This window comes from Lentinus tigrinus (genome assembly GCF_003813185.1).
Source record: "Lentinus tigrinus ALCF2SS1-7 unplaced genomic scaffold L226scaffold_27, whole genome shotgun sequence".
NCBI lineage: Eukaryota > Fungi > Basidiomycota > Agaricomycetes > Polyporales > Polyporaceae > Lentinus > Lentinus tigrinus.
Genome location: NW_027137936.1, coordinates 1 through 21,668, shown reverse-complemented (window position 1 = coordinate 21,668; position 21,668 = coordinate 1). Strand labels below are relative to the sequence as shown.

Genomic DNA, 21,668 nt, shown 5'->3' with positions numbered 1-21,668 from the left:
GGTCCCGTCCTCTGACCTCTGTGCCTCCCTCGGACCCTGTAAAACCTCCATCTTCCTTCCACGGACTCCTTCTCGCATCTTTCGACTCCTCCCTACTTCAAGCACAGAATGGAGAAAGTTGAATTCGAGCCCACTGCGTCCACCCAAGCAGTCGATCCTGATGAGAAAGAAGTCGAATCCCAAGAAGTTCACCCCGTACCTTCAGCTGCACCGGCCTTTCCAGAGGGCGGTCTCGCTGGTTGGCTCACCGTGATCGGAGGGTGAGTGTTGAATGAATGGTCACTTTCCCCTCATGATGGATTTGGACGTCCTTCTCTTCCACCAGATCCTTGGTCTTGTTCTGCACGTTCGGAGCCGTCCAGTCCTTTGGAGTCTACCAGGACTATTACACTGTGCGTAATTCAGTTTCACCGCCGCGTGCTGGTGTCAGAAGTGATTGATACACCTATCCCTTAGAGAATCTACCTTGCGGGCACCAGCACACCGTCCCAAGTGAGCTGGATCGGCTCCGTCCAGGTCTTCCTCCTCTTCGCGCTTTCTCTGCCCGCAGGCAAACTCTTTGACGAAGGATACTTCCACCCGATAATGATCTCAGCGAGCATTCTCTATGTTGTCAGGTTCGGCGTATCCCGATCGACAGGCTTCCATTGTCGACTCACTGATATGTCTCCTTCCCAGCTTCTTCATGCTCTCACTCGCACATAGCCATGAATACTACCAGATCATTCTATCGCAAGGGGTGGCTGTCGGACTCGCCTACGGAATCCTGTTCATTCCGGCGCTGAGCATCTCATCGCACTACTTTGGTGTGAAGCGGTCTTCCGCTATGGGAGTGGTGATTGCAGGCAAGTCGCCTTCGACCTGCTTGCTAAAGGCTCATTATTCACTATTGTTCTCGATGCAGGCTCTTCCTTGGGGGGTGTCATATATCCCATCATGTTAAATCAGATGTTCAACGGCAAAGCCGGTTTCGTCTGGGGAGTACGGTTCGTGATCCCTTTCTGCGCCTTCCTTGTCTGTTTGATTCATGGTTCCCTTGATTGCAGCGCTGTAGCACTTCTTGGACTTTTTCTCTTGACCATAGCCAACCTCCTCATGCGCACTCGTCTGCCTGGCCGCAAACACCGCAAAACGACCTTCACGCCCAGCATTCGCCGCGTGATAACTGATGTGCCATTTATGCTTTGTGCCATCGGGTTGGTGTCGCCTCCTTTTCCTTTTCTCGGTGAACGGCGCACTCACGTGTGCGCTTTCTAGGGGGTTCTTGGTCTTTTGGGGTCTGTTTTTCCCGTGTGCGTCTTCGCTGCCCTCAGGCACAGTCGTTGCCTTCGCTCACCACCTTGCAGTCTTCTATCTTCAACTATATGCGAATGTGCACGGAGTATCGCCGAACATCGCCCACTATACGGTCCGTACGACATGTCGTCTTGACATATCTCTTCTAACATGATTGTGCCTTGTGTATAGATATCTATCATGAACGGCGCGTCGCTCTTTGGCCGAACCATTCCGAACTTCCTCTCAGATGTCTGGGGAGTATTCAATGGTGCGTTCTTCCTGCCGCAGTTTCGTTGTTGCCTGAGCGCAATCGTGCTGACACCGTCCTCGCGACATCGTCCCGTGATCATTCCGATGACCGCTATCTCTGGGTGTCTCATCTTCGCCATGTTCGGTGCAACTAGCAACGGGGCGCTCATCGCGTTCGCGATCTTCTACGGCTTCTTCTCTGGCGGGTGTAAGTTGTACCTTCCATCCCACAATCCTGCGCCGTCGTTAACCGAATGAACGCAAACTTTACCTGGGCGCCGCAGTCATCTCTCTGATAGCACCATGCGCAGCCAGCTTTTCTGTGGACGTCGGCGAAGTGGGGTGCGTACAAACGATATGCCAATTGAGACCTGTCACGACTGACACAAACTCGATGCTCACCTGTATAGGACACGCATTGGCGTGGCCTGCTTCATTGTGGGTTTCGCGCTGCTCACGGGTAACCCCATCTCGGGGGCGCTGTTGAAGTCGCCACACTACGAGTGGCAAAACCCTATTCTTTTCAGCTCAGTGAGTTCTTTTGTGTTGTGGGCTGTAATGCGCTTGCTTTGAAACGCATGCACTGACGTGCGTGTGTTTCGTACTGGATAGATCACAGTCCTTGCGGGCTCTGCGACGCTGCTTCTGTCACGCCAGCTGGCGGCGAAAGCGCGAGGAACGCAAAAACTTTAATAGCACAGACTAAGATTCCGCAGTCATCGCAAGCAATGGAGATGTACAGTACAGACCGAAGAAAGGGGGTGTAAGATACGCATGGTTCTAGGGTTCTGCGCTACGCCGCGCGGCGTCGAACCTATTGCGAAGGACTGACTTGCATCACGCCGGTCAGAACATCAAAGGAGTGTCTAGCACATGCAGGAAGGATTGACGGAGTTCCCGGAGCGTCTGTCGAAGTCGAAGAGCAAATGCGCCGTCAACTCATCTGAACGGGGGCAAATGCCAATTGTCCTGGCACCTGCCAGTGAGGTCACGTGGGAGTGCAAGCCTGCGGTGAGTGTCAGTGACCGGGGTGATTGAAGTGTGTCTTCTAATCTCCACGGATGTGCTGCCATCATGCGCGCATGCGGAGTTTCAGAAGTCGTTGCCAACACAGCGGGTGAGCGAAAGGTGTTGACTTGCCAAATGGAACCCAGAGGCGGGGTCCAACAGGATCCAACGCCCTTGGTACCATGGAGGTCACGGCATCCCGGGATGCCTGGGAAGGTACGAGTGGTAAGCGTAGCATTCGCAGATTCTCAAGCAGATCAGTATCAATGTTCTAATGCGAGGAAGAGGGCAGAGACCCATTGAAGATCAATGTGGTTGTCTTCTGGGGATGCCCGCCCATGCTGATCGCACCCAGACAGGCAGTTACGACTTCTCTCCCTTACGTACCGCTTCCCTCTCGTACGTTCGGAGGTCCGGGGCCAGTACATCGTAATCATGCAGACTCTGTCCTTATGGCGAGTGCTTGGGAGACGGGCCGACGTGTTGGCAATGGGTCTCAGTCACCCAACGTCCTTCCTATATACAGACAGTACCGTACACGGGGAGGCGATTCAATGGAGTACAAGTACATACAATATCATAGGTAAACGTAATATCGAAACATCCGCTGGCAATGGGGGGTGAATGAGAGACTTATGACGGGATTCATGGGACTAAATACCATCGCTACCTCGTTCACACCATGTAGCCCCCCTTTGCCCCTCTTAGCACCGTTCATCCCTCTTCAGCACCGTTCTGCACCGCGTAGCACCGTATAGCACCATATTGCCCCCGGTAGCCCCTGATTGCCCCCAATAGCCATCACAGCACCGCTTTCGCACATTCTCTTGCCCATCTCCCTCGCTTAGCACCCTGTCCTCGACGTACACCATCTTCGCCCCCGCTAGCCCCGCTTTGCACTCTTTTGCACCATTTCGCCCCGCTTTGCACTCTCTTACACCCTTTGGCTCCGCTATTGTCATTTTCTCCTGCCTCACAGCCACCGCTGCATTCTGTCCAATTCATGCGCGTGATTGCACCTTTTCGCACCTGATTGCACCTGATTGCCCCCCCTCAGTACCGTTTTGCGTGTTGTCATATGGTTGAACTTTATTCTGCTGGAAGGGGCATCATGCCCCGCTACCGACATGTTGGGTCACGACACGCAACATTGAGGATATGCATGGGCGGGCTTGTATGAGGGCAACGTGTAAGCGCGGAGAAAAAATTAGTTGAGTACTTCAGGATTCGAACCCGCGCAAGGCACCGCCAAAAATTGATGCTCAAGTGCAATACCACCTAAGCTACAACGGCTTTCTCATTGTACAATTTTAAACGGATATGTAACGTTGCACCCGCGCCCCGCCTTGCCTGCTCCGGGCAGCCCGAAGCAGGCAAGGCGGGGGCTCCGATGCTCTGTGTTCATATTCCGATCGTTCGGGTTGGGTGCTAATCGGGCATTTTGATGCCGAGGTGGCTGTGAAGGGGACGAGTGCAATACAGGGCCAGCGGGGGCTGAGAGGGGCTGAGAGGTGCAATATGGGGCAATCAGGGGCAAAGGGAGAGATAGTCTTAGATGAAGGTATATAGCCGAGAAGGTAGGATATGGGCAAGGGAGAGTGCAATCGGGGGCGATCTGGTGCCAAACGGGGCTGAACGGTGCGATTGATGGCTACCGGCGCGGATAGCGATGTTCGTCGGCTAGCGGGCGCTCGGTGCAAACGGGTGCGATATGGTGCAAAGAGGTGCAAAGAGGTGCAAAAGGGGGCTAGGAGGGGATGGAAGGTGCGACAGAGTGCAAAAAGGTGCAAATGGGTGTTATTGATGGATATTGGGTGCGGTATGGTGCTACACGGGGCTAAACGGTGCAAAGAGGTGCTGGCGGGTGCAGGCGCTCAATATTGTCTCATATTTGTCCAGTGAATCCACTCATAGAGACTACAAGCATAGATACCACAACCGGGAACCCCGGGAAACATGAGTACAGCACTTGCAACGGAGAAACGCTCAGGGTATCGCGTCGAAATGGTCAGCCTTCTTCCATGCATCGCGGTCGCTGTTCATGTCGTCCATCATGTATCCGTCACTGTGGTTGACAGGGAAGTGGGAACGGGACACAGGAGAGGCGAGGGATACATCGGGGCCGGCATCACCACTGGTAGGCCTGAGTGTGAAGGTGATCGGCTTCGAGATAGTCGTCAGCTGGGCGGACGGGTTTTCAACGGCGACACCTTGGTCCACGCGGATGAGAATGAGCGTGAAGGATATGGGCTGTGGAGGCATCGAACCGGGTCAGCGGATGCGACAAGTGACAAGCAGAAGAGGTTTGGCTTACTATGATTTGAACAGTCTGCGGGCGTACAGTCAACAATATGGGTCAGCGACTGTATTGTGCTGTACAACGAGGGTATGGATGCACGTACAACGTCAGACACCGGGTATTGAGAGTTGTTGCTGGCGAGGAAGGTACAGAAGAAGACGATGACGCAGATGGTATATATGAGCCCGGACTCGATGAGGATGCGAACAATCCGGGTCAACCTGTAATTGCCGATACGGGTGACCCTCTGGCTGGACCAGGCAGAGTTAATCTTCAGGATGCGGTACACAATCATGCCTAGATGACCGGTCGCACTCGATGGGCCTACTCCTTACATTGAGTCTTAAGATGGGGAACGTACCTGTCGTCATGGTTGTCATCGCAAGAGTGAGCGAGAGAACGGTGGTGATGAACGGCACGAGACGCTCCTGGTTCAGAGTGGCCTCGGTGTGCAGTGTCGACTCGATATAGACGACATACCAACCGCATGCTGGTAACAGGAAAGGTCCAGCTTGAACGAGGTACCCAAGAGCATGTATCACTCGCCTGATTCCGCAAGCCAGAGAATTACCGGTACAGCGACAACCATCCAGTTCCGTTCGTAGATGACGTAGCACCTATACACCTATAACGTCCTGGATGTTAATTCCAGCTCTGTACAAAGGAATATTTGTTCGAACCATGATCGCGTCGCCGATGAACGTCTGCGCGGCATAGTCCACAGTCTTCATGACGTTGACCCAGTTGGAGATTTTGGAGAACTCAGCTATGGGTCCACCAGGACCTTTGTAATTGATGAAAGCGTCGAGATCATGTTGGAATCCGAAAGCGATCTCCATCGTAGCGATCGTGAACATGGCAAGGGTGGCTCCAACCATGATCCAGTTCACGGAATCCTTGCCCTTGAAGTGTCCCTCGCGGTTCCACATCAGGACACGCAAGCCATATGAAACTGTTACAACTCCCATGCCTAAGATGTCGCAGAGGGGAAAAAGTTATGGTGCGGTATGGAATAGGCGATCATGAGACGCACCATAGAAGATGGCCTGCATGTACAATGCAACGAGCTGATATATAAGAGAGAATTAACCGTGAGATTGCAGTGCTGAGTGCGAACGATATACCTCAGCGGTGTCGAGCGGGAACGACGAGGAGGACATCGTAGAAGCAGGCGACAGGAGACGGGAGAGCAAAGCGCAGGTCCCGACTCAGCGAGCAACTTGAAGAAACGAACGTCCCAGACGCACAGAGCTCAATACTCCATGATTGCTGTGATATACTGTCGACCACCTAAGAAGAACCAATGGCGTGTGGTACCAAGGGGAAGATGTCGACTTGAAGAACCTCCGCTGAGTTACGACCAGTTAGTACAGCCTTCACTGAATTACATCCAGTGCTGGAAACCCGAGAGCAGGTTTCTGTTCCCAGGTATTGCGACCTCCTGACATAGCACTAGTCATTGTATCCGAGGCTGCGAAGACTTCTCTGATGGGTCATGCGGGCCGCAGGATGTGCGTGATGCTAACTCGCCGGCGCCGGGTGTTCGCAAATCCCAAACTTCGGGGTGGGAGAGATGCAACCACAAAGGACAATGGCTACGGCAGATAAACTTGACATGGGCATAGGGGACGTGGTCCGTGCTGCTGGGGAGAGATCAGGGCATCAGGTTCTGGAGAAGCATCTGGCACTAGACCCTGCGAATGATGAGAGCGTCCGCGTGAGATATTGGACATAGTGCGTCCGTAGCGACTCACTTCGATGCGAGAGAATGTGATCGTCTGAGACGAGATAGCAGTCTGGGGAGGCAATGCGAGGATGTGCGCCCGTGACGTGACAGTTGTCGGCGGTTTGTAGGCGCTACGCCTGGCTAACCTCTACCACCACATCATCGAGGGTGGCGACTATCTTGGTCTATCCATGATTGCATAACGGCGAGTCAACCTTAGTTTCCTCAACATCTGAGGCTGCATCTCTGCCCCTTTCCACCCAGACCGCTCCGGCCAAGGCGCAGAACTTAGCAACCGAGCTCCTGTCTCTGAATGTCATCTGCTGGCAGGGGCGGATGGACTCTAACATAGAAGGTTCTCATGATGCCTCAGGCCTCAGGCCCGAGTCAGTACTGCAGCGATGCATAAAGCTGCTCCTTTCGATCGAGCTTTGACCACCCAACCTCGACATGACTACCGCGGCGACACTCGGAATCCACCCCCTGTTCCACGATGCCGTTGAGCACCTCTCCACGGATGCGCGTGTGGCTTTGTCTTACAAGCGTGCACGACTCCTTATGCACGAATACGGTCTGTGTACCTTGATCAACGTTCCGTTTGCTTTGCTGACGGCAATCCTGTACTAGACTTGACCACAAAGGATGTACTTGACTGCTCGGATAAGTTCTGGGCTCTCCAATCCGATCCTCGCCTACCCTTCGATCTTGCTTGCTATACTATCATCGCTGCACACGTAGGATTGGCTATCGGGACTCTGGCCAAGTACGTCGACCACCGACCCGACATCGCGGCCCTCGTCAACAGCCTACTTAAGTTCGACACCGTTGGGTTGTATCTGCTCAGCGAGCGCGGGCATGGGCTCGATTCGTTCAACCTTGAGACCACAGCCACGCTTACGCCAGAGGGATTCATTTTGAACACCCCCCGTGAGGAGGCATCCAAGTACGTCATTCGCTCATGTCATGACTCTCGACGCTCTGATTCGAGAGTTCGTTTTCTGTGTAGGTGGGTGCCGGCGACCTCGCCTTCCTTCGGCATTCCCAAGGTCGCCCTTGTCATGGCTCGGCTGATCGTCTCTGGCGAGGATCGCGGATGCCGTTTCTTCATCGTTCCCATCTGCAACAAGACCCAGATGTATCGCGGTGTCCGATCTACACGTCTGCCCAGGCGCACCGGCACCTCACCCCTCGACTTCTCCGTCACAACTTTCGACAACGTCCTTCTCCCTATCACCGCGCTTCTCGGAGACTCCCTCGAGGCGCCCAAGAACCCTCTCCAAGCGTGGTGGGGGGAAGTATGGCGTATCCCCATCGGCAGTGGTGCTATTACTGGACCGCTTGTGCAAGCCTTGAAGCACGGCGCGTACATTGGATCAAGCTACTCCCTCCATCGCCATGTCGTCGGCAAGACCCCTAGTCCACTGCCGCTCATGTCCTTCTGGACGCAGCGGTGGGCGATGGTCCAAGCTGTCGCTGTTGCGCGTGTCCTCGACGTCTGGTACCCACTTGCCGTGAGACAGTCGGTCGACAAGGCTTTGAAGCCCGACGTCCGCCATGCTTACTCCGTCATCACGAAGGCGGGCATTGCACGGCTCTTCGAGCCTTGCTGGCGGGAGTTGGTTGAGAGGTGCGGCGCACAAGGGTGAGTTTGTCTAGCTCTTCTAGTACCGTCTCCAGAAGCTGAGCGCAAATATTCAGCACTTTCGAGTACAATTTCATGGCGCGATTGGAGGTACGTCGCCTGGACTAGGAAGAAGTGCTTATCTCTGACATACTTTTGTCCATAGTGCGATGCTCGCGGTGTCGTCATCGCCGAAGGAGACATCCTCTCGCTCTGCATCCGCCTCTACAACGAGCTTATCCTCGGGAGATACAGCATCCCCGCCCCGGCCCATAAAGAGACTCTCCTATGGCGCCACGCCGAGGGCCTCTTGCGCACCGCGCGCGAGTACGTCGCGACGTGTGGCAATCACCGCAGCGAGAAGGCGAACGCATACGTGCTGCCGCTGGCACAGGCCGGGGTCAGTGCCATCGGCCACGCTCTCGCCTACTCGGCCGCAATCGACGCTGCAGTCCCCAAGCCCCTCCTCGACGTCTACGAGTGCGCCGTGATCCGCCTCGATGCCGTCTGGTACTCGGAGTCGGCAGGGTTGTCGAGCTTTGAACAGCGCATGCGCGAGGACAGTGCAAGCGCGGCCGTAATGCCCCATCTTGACCAGTACCTCCACGACTTGAACATTGCCCCCTACGTCCGCGCACCGATCGTCTCCGATGCCGCATGGAAGGCTTACGTCAAGTCCTTGCCTACGCATTCCGGTAACGCGGACGCGAACGAGGACCCGAAGTTCTCCTTTCGGTCTGAAGTTATTTCTGCACGCTTGTAGCTATGAGTTCGCACAGTGACTAGTCTTCGATATCGGTGAGTCAAGTCGACTGCGTTCTTAGCCGACGTATCTGACAGCACAGTATCCAGTTTGTGATCCGGAATAGAGGTGTACATGTCTGGTCTAACAGTGAAGATCGATATCTATTATCAGTGTATTATTGTGTTATAACGGGATAGGAACCCGGGAGGTTCCAGTTTCTTTAGCCATGGCGGTAATGCAATAACGGTTAGGAAGAAAGTTGACTGAATGGCAAATACAGCTTACGTCGGAATCGTGCTCGACACATTCATACGCTCGAGGGGATCATGGTCGAAATATAGGTCTAAGTGAATGTCTTCGACCGATTCTCCGTCGAGCACTGTGTCATTGCATGGGCGGATGATGAGCATGACGGAGCCGGAATGGTAGAGCAGGAATCCATGTGGAACGCGTGTTAGCTTACATTACACTTCGGCGCTGTTAGGGTAGAGTACCCGAAGATAGTCATACAAGAGACCGATCCAGATGACACAACCAAGGACTCCATTTGACTGTGGGACGAGAAACTCAGCAAATGTCGTCGCGAGTGTACGTCAAAGGGAACCTCATACCTCGAATTTTGCAATGTGATCCTTCGCATCTGCCTCGTCCCACGTCGTAAGCTGCCATGCCGCAGCGATGTTGACGCTAAAAGTTCTCTGCACTCTTGTGCTCGTCCGCAACCTGGGAGACCGAAAGTGATCAGCGAGGACGGGCGATCCTACAGTGAGCCCCTCTCACCTTTTGGACTCGCTCAGGACTCCAATGCATGCGAACCTTGTCAAACTCATCCTCGGGCAGCCACCACTCGTGGAACATGAAGATCAAGCAGTCGACGACCAGGATGATCGCGAAGATGATGCCAGCTACAGGTCCCACATCTAGTGTCCTTCAGATGTGTCACTAGGTGTACGACTAATGAAAATCGCGATGACTGACCTATGCATGCATGTCCAGAAATCGTACGGGGGCGATTTCATGCACATGACCGACTCGTAGACCAGTTCTGTCCGCTTCAAGATTTTACGCCAGCCGTAAAAATCTTTAATGCGCTCATGAGTTTTATGTGTATCATGCTTGCCACCAGCGGATACGAGTTGTATTACGGGATTAAACCCGGCACAAGCAGCTTCAAGTATGGCGATGCCAAAGGATTCGGTGAGCGAGGTGTTCAAGAAGATGGATCCTTGGACGAGTACCTGAAGACAAGCGTCACTCTCGTGACCTTAGGAAACTAGCTCATGCTACACTCACGTCGCGGACGTCACAGTGAAACGGTGCCTTGGTGTGTTCCCATGCGCATAGTAGTTGGTGTCCTGTATGAACGCAGGACTGAACTGGCAGTGAGCGTGGGGCGCCCAGATTAGATGGACATTAGCGCCCTCAGCGATAAGATGCCCGAGGGTGCTTGCGCACCGGCGACCGTTCGCCACCTGCACGCAACTTTCCGCCGTGCGCTGCACTGGGGCCGTCTCGACTCAGTTCTCAGAACTGCCTTCAAGTTCTCTTGTATCTTCGTATCTACGAGCTATTCATCGTGAGTCTCTGAGCCTCCGGATGGTTATGCTTCTCAAGAACCTGATGTCCTTATCTCTCAGTTAGTAGAGCCCTGAGCGGCGCGACCATACCTGAGGCAGCCCACATGCCCACGTCAAAGGAACCGTCGTTATTCGCGGTCGCATCTCTCTCACACGAGCCACATGAACGTCACTGAAGGCAGAACCCCGCTGGTTGCCATCTACGGTTCCGCCGCCGATGACCTATCAAACAGATCCACTGCGTGGCTCATCAGACAGGTCTTCGCCCGGCCAGTGCGGTGGATCGACCAGAAGGTTGCAATGTATGAGAACAGTACTATTCACTCTTATCCTCATCATCAGTCAAGGCATCAACCATCGGGTTCGGCGCTGGTCCGCAGCGCTGACGGGTCCCACCAGCCATTTCGCCTGGTTAGACCGGCCACAGCTACCTGTCATCCATCCTTCCCGAGTTCCTGCCGCTATATCACGGCAATAATGTAGTGTTCAGCGCTCTATGCGTCCGTTTCGATTGTTCCCCGCTCGCTGACCCGAACTCTTGCCACCCATGTCTTCGTCGTCGTTCCCAATCGACACCGCCCAGGTACGTCGAGTCGTCGGTACACGCATGCTCCGTGTCGATGACGAGGCTGATACTTCCGGTTGAACCAGCTCGTTGCACTGTACATGCAGTGCATCTTCTATGGTACGTCTTCAACGCCGTGTATCTAGCCCGTCATTAGCTGACCACGGAGTTCAGGCGCTGTCTTGATAACCGTTGGATATGGCCTGCGTGTCCTGCTCTGGTCTCGCGACGGGCAGTTCAAGGGTCGCACGCACATCAATTGGATCATGGTCGGGGTCACTATGGCCATGTTCACGATCGCGACGATGGAGATGGCGTTCGGGCTCATCCATGTCCTGCAAGCTTTCATCTACTACACCGGTCCTGGTGGCGCCAAGGGCGAGCTGTCCGACATCTCGAACTGGGTAAACGTTATGCGGACCGCGGACTACGTCGCGCAGACCTTCATCGGCGACGGCATTATGGTTAGTACCGATACCTTCCCACACACGCTCGGGATAAAACTGATTCCTGAAAACTCGTCAGGTATATAGGTGCTATGTTGTCTATGAGAGAAATTGGAAGGTCGTGGTCATACCGGTGCTACTGTGGCTTGCAGAGACCGGTCCGTCCCTCAGACCTTCTCGAAGACGACTCCAGCTGAGCGTTCGATATGCCTAGCATGTGGTTGGGTCACCGTCTATATCGAGGCTACACTGCACACCGCTGCCACACTGGACCAGTTTCGCCTCGTGCCGTTCATCACTAGCGTTCTCTCGCTCACTCTTGCGATGACAACCATAACGACAGGTACGAGCCTCACTCTGCCGCTCCGACGGTCAGTTCTGGAATGGGTGGCTAATCGTATATGTGACCGGCCCATTCATCCAGGCTTGATCGTATACCGTATCCGGAAGATCAATAACAGTGTCGCTTCCAAGGACGCTGCACGCGGTAAAGGCGGGAACGGCAGGCTGATCCGCGTCGTCCGCATCCTGGTCGAGTCCGGGCTCATCTACACGATCTCCGTCATCGTGTTTTTCTGCACATTCCTCACATCAAACAACGCGCAATACGGCGTATCTGATGTTGTGCGTGACATTCAATGACTCTTGTTTGCTATCATCGCTGACAACATGCTCTAACTGCAGGTCGTCCAACTCATCGTGAGCCATCCTGCCACCTCTCTTAGTCGTCATATTCGCTGACACGCTCCGACTTCTCACCAGCCGATCTCCTTTACCCTCATCCTCATCCGCGTAGAATCAGGCGCCCCGGGTGATGGCTCTGCAGTCACTCATTCGACAAGTAACAAGCCCATTACGTTCTTGTCCGTCAGGTCTGGCATCCACGGGGCCGAAATGTCTCCAGGCACCAGGCCCAACTTTCCAGGCCGCCCGAGCGACGCGTACATGATGGACGACTTGAGCAGCGACCGGGACGGGTGGAAGGGTGACCGTCGATTTGATCCCGTGGTCTAGATGACGGTGCATGCGTCGTCTTTCTTCTGGTTTTCTAGGTGTAATTGATGGCTTATGACTGAGGCCGCTGACTTGCCTGATGATCAGTCTCCCTCTTGTGCCACTTATCATCATTGAGGGCAGGGCCCCGCTGTACAACACTACCGCCGCGATGACTGCCCTACTCCATGCATCTCATGCACAGGCCGCGCTCAAAGTTCCAACCGGTATGTCTGTTGTTCAGGAGTCAGTCGTGACAGTTATACCACACCATGCGAGTGTCCAACCACCACAGAACCCGACTCCCGAGAGAACATGGAACGCGACCAGATGCCGAGATTAGCACATCGCAGCATTGACCGAGGTCCCGTCGGGGCTCTGTTTCCACCGTTGCACCGTGAACTAGTTTCACTCCCCAAAAACGTGGTTGTTCCTGTCAGGGTTCACAAAGGTTCACATCATCAGGCCGCCCGCTCTGCGCAGCCACCCCTCCTGTTCTATTTACATCCCCCGTGGAGCGAAGAGAAGGACGATCATAACGTGATGATGCCGACGAGTCCTTCGATGCAGTGGACGCATACCTGCGCAGAAAGACAAACGCGGATATGGGTTCCTTCCAAAGCTTGAGAGATCCACGCTCAGATGTCCGGGATGCCCTTCAATTGACATGCTTCCTGTGAGACCCGCTGGCATGGCCTCGACGAGAACACGGATACTATGGAAATTCGGTATTGACGTTCATCATGGGCAGAACCACAATTGACACTGGTACGTGCCGTCATCCCGAACCTGTCAGGCGTTGAGATCTCTCCAGCACTCACGGTCTGCGGAGGTGCTTGTCCGGCTGACATGGTCGCATCGCGGCTGTGATTATGGCCCGGGTGAGGCATGCCACGGTGTTGACTGAAAACGGGATGCCGTAATGATGATAATCCTACATACATCATCTCTGTAGAGCATACAGTGATGCACCCCCTTCAAGTTTCAAGATCTATGTACATAGCACGTCCGGGCATCACGATCGATGCGCTCCCCACAACCCAATCGAAATTAGAGCTTCTGAGTCCCCCGCGCCTTCACCGCCAGCTGGCGCGACAGGAGCAGCATCGCAGCGCCCGCGAGGACAGTGATCTATTGAGAACGCACAATAGTTATGCATGCTCGCATCAGCTTCTCTAGTGTAACAATAGCGAACAGCGAGACTCACCGAGCTGAACAGGATCGGGTTCTGCCACTCGTAGTGGGGCGGCTTCAGCAGCGCGCCCGAGATGGGATTACCTGTGAGCAACGCGAAGCCAATGATGAAGCAAGTGACGCCGATACGTGTCCTGCGGAGGTAAGGTGCGTTTGAGAATGTGTCAGTCTCTGTCGATCGCATCGAGCGTATTGGCCAGCACTAAGGTACGCACCCGACTTCGCCGACGTCCACAGAGAAGCTGGCTGAGCACGGTGCTATGAGCGAGATGACTGGAACCGGCCCCAGCCGAAGCGTTCAGTCGATGACAGAGGATGCGGACCGAATGCAAGACCCACATCCGCCCGAGAAGAAGCCGTAGAGGATCGCGAACACGATGAGCGCCCCGTCGCTGGTTGCGCCGAACATGGCGAAGATGAGGCATCCAGAGATGACGGTCATCGGGATGATCACTGATCATGTACTGTGAGTACCGAACCATAGAGATATTCCCGCAGGGCGTACGTACCGTTGAACGTTCCCCAGATGTCTGCGAGGAAGTTCGGGATAGTCCGCCCGAGGAGCGATGCGCCGTTGAGGATTGATATCTGAATGTCGGAGGAGTGTAAGTGTCAAGTAAGTTGGGGCGAACACTTGATACGCACTGTGTAGCGGGCAAGGTTGGGCGAGACACCGTGCAGGTTCGCAAACAGTTGAAGATAGAAGACTATCAGAGAGGTGAGGAAGTGGACGCGATGCCTGTGTCTGAGGATGAAACCGTACACGGGAAGAACAAGCCCCAGAAGACCAAGAAGCCTCTACATGACCTGTTAGAAAGTGTATCTTCTTAGTAAGGGAGAGGAAGCAAGACTGACCCGAGGGCGCAAACCATGTACGGCACATCGGTCACGATACGGCGAATGCTGGGCGTAAACGTCGTCTTGCGGTGTTTGCGGCTAGGCAGGCGAGTGCGCATAAGGAGATTGGCGATGACCAGGAGAAAGAGGCCAAGAAACGCTGCAGCGCTGAGTGCATGGGTGATAAACCATCAACTGGCGGAAGGAGTGGCAAGAGGCCACTCACCGCACACCCCACACGAAACCGGCTTTGCCATTGAACAGCTGGTTCAGCATGATAGGATATACGACACCCCCCAAGGATGAGCCTGAATCGAGTTATATACTCAATATCCAGCGAAGATCGAGCGGACGCAGCTTACCAGCGAACACAACGCCCATGGCCGACGAGCGCCTTGCGCGGAAGTAGTGCGATGAGACGCTGAGTGCAGGGATGAACAAGATCCCGTAGGCTATACCGACAGCTACTCCTTGAGACAAGATGATCTGGTAGTATTCATGGCTGTGCGCTAGTGAAAGCAAGAACAGGCTGAGAAGCGACGTTTGTGAGTTGGCAGACAATGGATGCCGGCAACTCGAGAGATTGCGGACCTAACGAAGTACAGGATACTCGCTGAAATCATCATCGGGTGGAAGTAACCCTCGTCAAAGAGCTTGCCCGAGGGTAGAGAGAGCGCAAAGAGGAGGAAGACCTGGACGGAGCCTATCCAGCTGACCTGGGACGGAGTGCTGGTGCCTGCAAGGTAGATTCGCTAATGACCAGTTAGCACCAGAGCGCAGCGCTGAAGCAATGATGTGTACAGTGTAGTAGTCCTGGTAGACCCCGAAGGATTGAATGGCTCCAAATGTGCAGAACAGCACCATTGATCTGCCGGTGGCGTAGGTGGTCAGAGCATTGTGGTGGTGACGAGCCAGAGAGCCTTCTTGCTCACCCTCCAATCACGGTGAGCCAAGCAGCAAGGCCGCCCTCAGGAAACGCGGGTTGTGCAGGTTTTGGTTGGACGTCTTGCGATTCGACTTCCTTCTCATCGGTGCCGACAGTCTGAGCGGACACGTTGGGCTCCAATTCGACTTTCTCCATGTTGACTCAGCCTCGAGCAATGAGAGCAAGGGGTAAATTTCGAGGAATAGGAGAAGAAATATGGAGGAAGAGGAGGGAGGACCGGAGGGAAGACGACGTGGCCTCGCAGACTCGCCGTTCGAAAGCGGGAAATTCGCAGCCGGGTTATGGACATCGAGGTAACCGGGCATTTACTGCGCCCATGCCCACGAAGCCCTGCATGTCGATAAGCGAGAAGAGGCCAGAAGACCCGCCCATGGCGCAGTGTGACATAATTCGCCGGACACGGCCCTCGAAGAAGCTGTCTTTTGGGCTCACTTGATGGAAGAACTTCAAGAAGCTGGTTAGCGAGAATGCAGACTCAGACTGCGATTGGGGGCACAGCCTGGGCGCTCGGCCTGCTCGAGTCTTCCCTCATCATCATCACTCATCCACAAGATTCTCAGCGCATCGCCCGGACGTCGTATGTGACAGAACATGATGAGTTCTGCTCAGGAGAATCCTCGGGGGCGATATATCAGGATATGTTTAGAATGCAGACATACCGCATGGTGCCAGCATGTCGCTGCGCCGCCCCTTCCTTCGAGCTTCAGACAGCACACTTCCGGACAGCACACTTGTGACTTCAGACAGCACGCTTCCATTCCCGGCTCGATGGCTGTTCTTCTCCTTGCCGTCCTCGCACGCTTTACAACCAGAGGGCTCGCGGAGGTTGACCGCCTTCTCTCACGTCCACCACCACCATGCTCGACCTACTAGTCCCCGTAGTCCTTGCCGTCTTCTCCTCCTGCGCCCTCTACTACCTCGCTTATCGTCCGCGCGTCCGACCTCCAGGCCCCCGCGGTCTACCCATAGTCGGTAATGCCTTCCAAATGCCACGCGGCCACGAATGGCTGCGTTACGCCCAGTGGGGCGCCCAATATGGTGATCTATCTATGTCTTGGCACCGGTCTCCTACCGGCTCTTTCTCATCAACATATTCAGGTCCATTAGTCTACCTGCGTTTGTTCACACAGGATGTCTACGTCGTCAATTCTCCCCACGTCGCCTCCGAGATTCTCGATAAGCATTCCTCCAAATCTGCCGACAGACCGCGGGCTCAGTTGATGGTCGGCGAGTTGTGAGTTTAACCCCCCCAGTACATGTAGTCGCGTCAGATCCATCTCACACTCAACAGAATAGGGTGGAACAAAGGCGTCGCTTTTGCTCCCGCTAGCCCCCGCCACCGCGAGTACCGCAAACTCCTTAGTACCTCCCTCAACACCAATGCCGCCCGCCGCCTCTCCCCTCTCCAGCAGTCCTCGGCGCTTGATCTCCTCAAAGCCCTACTCGACAGTCCTCACGAGTTGCGCGACCATATACGCTCCTCAATTGGCAACAACACCGTGAACATCGTCTTTGGCGAGCAGATCTCTACGCCTGACTTTGATTGCATCGCCCTTGCCGACGACGCACACTACAAGTTTGCTTTGGCTGCTACGCCGTATCGTTATGCTGTCGACTTCTTTCCGATGTGTAAGCTTTATACCACTATCCGTCCTTCCGAAGAGCTGACCGTCCTCCCCAGTGAAATATCTGCCCTACTGGTTCCCTGGCGCTACTTTCAAGCGCCAGGCCCGTCAGTGGAAAGCGGAGCTTGAGCATCTAGTGTCCACCCCTTACAATACCGTGAAAGAACGCGTAGTGCGTACCATTCCGACCGTCCGCGCTGCACAACTGATGTACTTGTGCTTTTTCAGGCCCGCGGTGTCGCATCCCCTTCATACGTCACGAACTGCATAGGTGATGCATCCGCAGACAAACTCGCCATCGCCAAGGATCAAGCTATCATGTGGACGGCTGCGAGTCTTTACACTGGGGGATCCGATACGGTAAGAGCGACAACCTCCTTGAGTTCTTGACGTCCCGTTTACTGAAGTCCTCTACCATCAGACTATCGCGGGCATTCTGAGCTTCTTCCTCGCCATGACGCTCTATCCGGATATCCAGCGCAAGGGACGGGAGGAGATCCATAGCAAGATTAGCACTGAACGTCTCCCGACTCTCGACGACAAGCCGTCTTTACCGTATATCGACGCGATGGTGAAGGAGGTTCTGCGATGGAATAGCATAGCACCGCTTGGTAAGTGGTAGACCTTGTTGTGCAACTCTCTCTCATCACTGATTATTTACTAGGCCTTGCTCATCGCACGACCGACACTATCATCTACAAGGACTACGAGATACCACCTGGTACTGTCCATCGTCGCTCGCTATCCCTGACATATTCAGTAGACTGACCGCATCTTTAGGCTCGACAATCATCACGAACGTATGGTGAGTCGTCCCATCCCCGACGTCTTTTCTCTTCACGTCTGACCAGCCGAGCACTCCAGGGGCATGATGCACGACGAGAGCGTCTACAAAGACCCGTTCACCTTCAAGCCCGAACGCTTCCTCGGACCCACGCCCGAGCACGACCCCACGACGGTCGCGTTCGGCTTCGGGCGCCGCGTGTGCCCCGGCTCGCACCTCGCCCTCCAGAGCCTCTTTATCAACATCGCGCTCGTGCTTGCGACCATGGTGATCGAGCCGGACGGGGAGAAGCCGGATGTGAAGTATACGAGCGGGGTTATCAGGTGCGTCACGGTTATTGTTTGCGATTGCCAATGGGGCTGGCTTGTGTTGACGAGTCGTGCGTGGGCAGTCAACCGGAGCCGTTCAAATGTCGGATTCGGCCGTACAGCGAGGCTGCGAAGGAGCTGATCTTGCGGGGGTCTGAGTAGAGCGTTTTCTTTCGTTTCGTCGGTGTGTAGAATGGTTTGGTTTCTTGATGATCATGGTTGCTTTGGCTGGATGGTGTCGATTTGTGTCGCCTGGCGAGTCGAATTCGTGTGAGTACATAGCTTACCTTTAGTTGTCTCTTTCGTTCATGGAGAGGTAAGACCGTTCTGTTCCTGGAGTTGATCATCGTTTTGTCTGACACATCCGGACCTTCCAGGTAAAGGCCGAGTTGACATGCGCAGCGGCTTCTAATGTTGGCCCCCCACCTGGACCTCCTCTCGACAGCGACATGCTTCTACGCGCTCCAGCCATCGCCTCTTTGAGTCCGAAGTTCCCCCACAGTCCCCTCCTCGTCGTTCCACAGCTCGGGAGTCCGGTCCGCATCCGTCGTCGCTTCTGCAGACGCAGATGCTTCACGTGGGATGTCCAAGCACCCATCATTTGTAAACCCTCTCCAATCAAGCTCCCGACTCCCGACTCCCGGCTTGTCAACTTCTTTCCCTCGTTCCTCCACCATCCAGAACATTAAGGACGATGGGGACGTCCGTCGAAGACGAGAAGACGAGCAGCGTCGTCGCTGATGGTCCTCAGGCTGCTGACGTCCACGATGAAGTACCTGTGACGCCGGCTTCACGCGCGCAACGGTGGTTCAAGGCCACTACGGAGTTTCTTGCGCAGTGGGGAATCGAAACGAACGGGTACGTTATCTTTCGTGACAAGTTCTCTCTCTTGCCTGCTGAGCCACTGATGCGCTCTTTCTGTAGGATTGATCCCATCCTGCCTGAAGACAGGACGGATACGCGGCTGTACCAGATGTTCTTCGTGTGGTTCTCTGCGAACATCAACATCCTAGCGTGCGTGTTCCGAGTCATCGCTGCGATGCTCAACACGAAGCCGCCAAGTGGCGTGTGACTGCTCACTGCTGATAACCACTTATTACTTACTAGCTTTGGCACGGGCACCACTGGGCCTGCCTTCTTCGGCCTCGGTTTGCGGGACACGCTCCTGATCATCCTCGTCGTTGACGTCATGTAAGTCCCTCTGCATCCCACCATGCATGGGTGTCCCACTCGTAAGCTCACCGGCCATCGCAGCTCTTGTGCCATTCCGGCGTACTTGTGAGTCCCTGTCCACCCTCCTGTGGTCGACTCAGATAGTCGTCAAGTCTGAACTCGCTATAGCGCCGTCTTCGGACCGAAGCTGGGGATGCGCTCGATGGTGCTCGCGCGATATTCATGGGGGTAAGTACGCTCCGTTACCGGCCTCAGCCAGATGGGATAACCACTAACCACTAGCACGCGTACGCAGGTACTACGGATCGATCATCCCCAGCGCCTTCACCGTATTCTCCATGCAGGGCTTCTTGATCCTGAACTGCATCATAGGCGGCCAGATGCTGGCTAGTGTGTCTGACCACCTCAACGATACCCTGGGGATTGTCATTATCGGCGTCATCTCCCTCGTGGTATGTAGGCCATCTCTTCACCGTGTTTCTCGCACGGCAGCCTGAACTGGAACTGTGGATGGAATTTGCAGGTCACCTTCTTCGGCTACAAGGTCATACACTGGTGAGCGGCTCCTCTCATACTCGAGGAGCTTTGAACTCACAACTCGTGCGCGGGAACGGGCAGGTACGAGACGGTCGCATGGATCCCGAGTGTCATCGCGTTCATCGTCATGCTCGGGACTGGCGGCAAGCATCTCGGCAGCAACATCCCCGCGGGCCCGCCAGCCTCCGCCGCGTCTGTTCTGTCGTATGCGACCACGGTCGGGTCGAGTGTCATCAGCTGGTGCATGATGACGCCAGACTATGGTGTGTATCACACCGGAAAGGCTTCTGGGTACGTGCCACAACCCCAACGCCCAGTTGTATCCTTGGTATCTCTGACGGGTATCTGGTAGTAAGAGAGTGTTCTTGTACAGCTATGCAGGGTTCCTCGCGGCCAGCGTGAGTGTGCGGTTCTGTTTATCCCTCTGTGCAAGTCTCTGATCCTTCGCTCACGATCGCATTCTCTCACAGCTCGTCGCACACATGCTCGGGGCGGCGTTCGCAGCTGCAGCTCCAGCAGTGCCCGCATGGGAAGCCGGGTTCGACAACGGGAACAGCGTCGGCGGACTCGTCGAGGCTGTCCTCTCCCCTGCGGGCGGGTTTGGCAAGTTCCTGACGGTGCTCGTCGCGCTGTTCATCCCCAGCGCCTGCGCGCCGACGATGTACACGTTCGCGTCGAGCTTCATGACCATCCACGCGTGGTTCGCGCGGGTGCCCCGCTACGTGTACACGGTCGTCTCCGAAGCCATGTACGCACCCGTACTGTACACGTGCATTGCGAGCTGCGTTCGCTGACGCAAGACCCCCCCTCCTTGCACCTTGCAGCCTCATCCCGGTAGCGATCGTCGGCGCGGTGCACTTCTACGACACCTTCGTGGACATCCTGAACGTCATCGGCTACTGGAGCACCGTCTTCGCCGCGATCGTCATTGTCGAGCACCTCGTGTTCCGCAAGAACGACGGGGGCCGGTACGACCTCGCTCAGTGGGGCAACCCGCGGGAGCTCCCGCCCGGCTTTGCGGCCGTTCTGGCGTTCGCGTGCGCGTGTGGGATCATCGTGCCGTGCATGGCGCAGGTGTGGTATACGGGCCCGATTGCGGCTGCGGGCACGGGTGATATTGGGATTATTGTGGGGTTTGTGCTGGCGGCGGGAGTGTATCCGATTTTTAGAGCGGTGGAGCGGGGGTTGTTTCGGAGGTAGCTAGACATGTCTTGCTAGAGTGTCACTCCGCTCCGGTGGACCTACACCTTTTCTTTCACTGACTGTCGAAGACAGCATGACTTGCATCAAACAATTTTGCACGGCAGGAGACATTAGTGTGAGACGATGCCTAGACAGTAAGCATTACAGGGAGATAGAATAGACAGCGGCACACCCTATGAGCTCTTTTGCACGACACCCTCCTTCGCCGCCGCCTCTGCAGCCGCCGCGAGCTCCTGCTGCACAATCTGCTCGCCCAGCGCCTTCACCTTCTCCGCCCGGACCTGCTCATCGACACGCATGTGGCCGAGCACGCTCTCCATCGTCTTCTGGCCAACGCCGACGGGCGCCCTGTGCCACTTGACAGCACGCATGCCGACCCCCGGGGCGATGTGCTTCTCGAGGTACTGGACGAGCATGTCGACGGCGTCGGGGTGGGCGTCCCAGGCCTTGACGACGCGCTTGTGGGTCCTGCGCTCAAAGTTCTCCTGCGACTTCTTGTGCACGAAGGGCCCGCGGAGGACGGTCCAGAGGCGGCGCTGGGTGGGGAGGTGGAC

The 21,668-nt window shown here is 55.3% G+C and overlaps 9 protein-coding genes across 9 annotated transcripts; 5 read left to right on the top strand and 4 right to left on the bottom strand.

The window, feature by feature from the left end:
* Nucleotides 1-108: 108 nt before the first annotated feature.
* On the top strand, nucleotides 109-2,220 carry L226DRAFT_573649 (MFS general substrate transporter; the record flags this gene model as incomplete). Its single annotated transcript, XM_067684899.1, has 12 exons — nucleotides 109-260; nucleotides 326-392; nucleotides 457-617; nucleotides 679-806; nucleotides 905-986; nucleotides 1,047-1,196; nucleotides 1,258-1,292; nucleotides 1,347-1,408; nucleotides 1,468-1,735; nucleotides 1,812-1,869; nucleotides 1,938-2,058; nucleotides 2,140-2,220. 12 exons carry the CDS (start codon nucleotides 109-111, stop codon nucleotides 2,218-2,220), a joined length of 1,365 nt encoding a protein of 454 aa, XP_067532268.1.
* A 2,301-nt stretch (nucleotides 2,221-4,521) lies between these two features.
* Nucleotides 4,522-5,994, bottom strand: L226DRAFT_573648 (uncharacterized protein; the record flags this gene model as incomplete). The annotated part of the gene is made up of 9 exons (XM_067684898.1): nucleotides 4,522-4,785; nucleotides 4,850-4,864; nucleotides 4,938-5,131; nucleotides 5,196-5,262; nucleotides 5,315-5,324; nucleotides 5,377-5,459; nucleotides 5,515-5,804; nucleotides 5,868-5,901; nucleotides 5,959-5,994. 9 exons carry the CDS (start codon nucleotides 5,992-5,994, stop codon nucleotides 4,522-4,524), a joined length of 993 nt encoding a protein of 330 aa, XP_067532267.1.
* Nucleotides 5,995-6,714: 720 nt separating this feature from the next.
* L226DRAFT_491028 (uncharacterized protein) lies at nucleotides 6,715-9,216 on the top strand. The gene is made up of 6 exons (XM_067677335.1): nucleotides 6,715-7,131; nucleotides 7,188-7,503; nucleotides 7,567-8,202; nucleotides 8,259-8,292; nucleotides 8,348-8,979; nucleotides 9,034-9,216. Exons 1-5 carry the CDS (start codon nucleotides 7,011-7,013, stop codon nucleotides 8,942-8,944), a joined length of 1,704 nt encoding a protein of 567 aa, XP_067532266.1. The 5' UTR covers nucleotides 6,715-7,010; the 3' UTR covers nucleotides 8,945-8,979; nucleotides 9,034-9,216.
* A 140-nt stretch (nucleotides 9,217-9,356) lies between these two features.
* L226DRAFT_615243 (uncharacterized protein) lies at nucleotides 9,357-10,148 on the bottom strand. Its single transcript, XM_067686751.1, has 4 exons — nucleotides 9,905-10,148; nucleotides 9,707-9,854; nucleotides 9,538-9,649; nucleotides 9,357-9,477 (listed from the first exon to the last, which is right to left on the bottom strand). The coding sequence occupies exons 2-4, from the start codon at nucleotides 9,754-9,756 to the stop codon at nucleotides 9,391-9,393; spliced, it is 249 nt and encodes an 82-aa protein (XP_067532265.1). The 5' UTR covers nucleotides 9,757-9,854; nucleotides 9,905-10,148; the 3' UTR covers nucleotides 9,357-9,390.
* A 902-nt stretch (nucleotides 10,149-11,050) lies between these two features.
* Nucleotides 11,051-12,463, top strand: L226DRAFT_547169 (uncharacterized protein; the record flags this gene model as incomplete). The annotated part of the gene is made up of 8 exons (XM_067682477.1): nucleotides 11,051-11,086; nucleotides 11,155-11,188; nucleotides 11,243-11,532; nucleotides 11,594-11,672; nucleotides 11,729-11,857; nucleotides 11,939-12,138; nucleotides 12,277-12,325; nucleotides 12,357-12,463. The coding sequence occupies 8 exons, from the start codon at nucleotides 11,051-11,053 to the stop codon at nucleotides 12,461-12,463; spliced, it is 924 nt and encodes a 307-aa protein (XP_067532264.1).
* Nucleotides 12,464-13,477: 1,014 nt separating this feature from the next.
* On the bottom strand, nucleotides 13,478-15,933 carry L226DRAFT_615241 (MFS general substrate transporter). Its single transcript, XM_067686750.1, has 13 exons — nucleotides 15,471-15,933; nucleotides 15,340-15,406; nucleotides 15,130-15,290; nucleotides 14,901-15,067; nucleotides 14,765-14,846; nucleotides 14,557-14,706; nucleotides 14,465-14,499; nucleotides 14,347-14,408; nucleotides 14,211-14,289; nucleotides 14,041-14,154; nucleotides 13,917-13,974; nucleotides 13,715-13,835; nucleotides 13,478-13,638 (listed from the first exon to the last, which is right to left on the bottom strand). The coding sequence occupies exons 1-13, from the start codon at nucleotides 15,617-15,619 to the stop codon at nucleotides 13,558-13,560; spliced, it is 1,326 nt and encodes a 441-aa protein (XP_067532263.1). The 5' UTR covers nucleotides 15,620-15,933; the 3' UTR covers nucleotides 13,478-13,557.
* Nucleotides 15,934-16,157: 224 nt separating this feature from the next.
* On the top strand, nucleotides 16,158-18,439 carry L226DRAFT_615240 (cytochrome P450). The gene is made up of 10 exons (XM_067686749.1): nucleotides 16,158-16,522; nucleotides 16,583-16,718; nucleotides 16,776-17,113; nucleotides 17,166-17,281; nucleotides 17,338-17,469; nucleotides 17,531-17,720; nucleotides 17,774-17,830; nucleotides 17,890-17,914; nucleotides 17,974-18,216; nucleotides 18,285-18,439. Exons 1-10 carry the CDS (start codon nucleotides 16,342-16,344, stop codon nucleotides 18,361-18,363), a joined length of 1,497 nt encoding a protein of 498 aa, XP_067532262.1. The 5' UTR covers nucleotides 16,158-16,341; the 3' UTR covers nucleotides 18,364-18,439.
* A 456-nt stretch (nucleotides 18,440-18,895) lies between these two features.
* On the top strand, nucleotides 18,896-21,200 carry L226DRAFT_512591 (purine-cytosine permease; the record flags this gene model as incomplete). Its single annotated transcript, XM_067678345.1, has 11 exons — nucleotides 18,896-19,059; nucleotides 19,126-19,215; nucleotides 19,309-19,392; nucleotides 19,456-19,479; nucleotides 19,543-19,602; nucleotides 19,670-19,826; nucleotides 19,898-19,929; nucleotides 19,993-20,202; nucleotides 20,264-20,309; nucleotides 20,382-20,659; nucleotides 20,736-21,200. The coding sequence occupies 11 exons, from the start codon at nucleotides 18,896-18,898 to the stop codon at nucleotides 21,109-21,111; spliced, it is 1,521 nt and encodes a 506-aa protein (XP_067532261.1). The 3' UTR covers nucleotides 21,112-21,200.
* An 87-nt stretch (nucleotides 21,201-21,287) lies between these two features.
* On the bottom strand, nucleotides 21,288-21,668 carry L226DRAFT_468028 (uncharacterized protein; the record flags this gene model as incomplete). Its single annotated transcript, XM_067676108.1, has 1 exon — nucleotides 21,288-21,668. A coding segment is annotated over one exon (381 nt), but the record flags the coding sequence as incomplete, so codon positions are not given.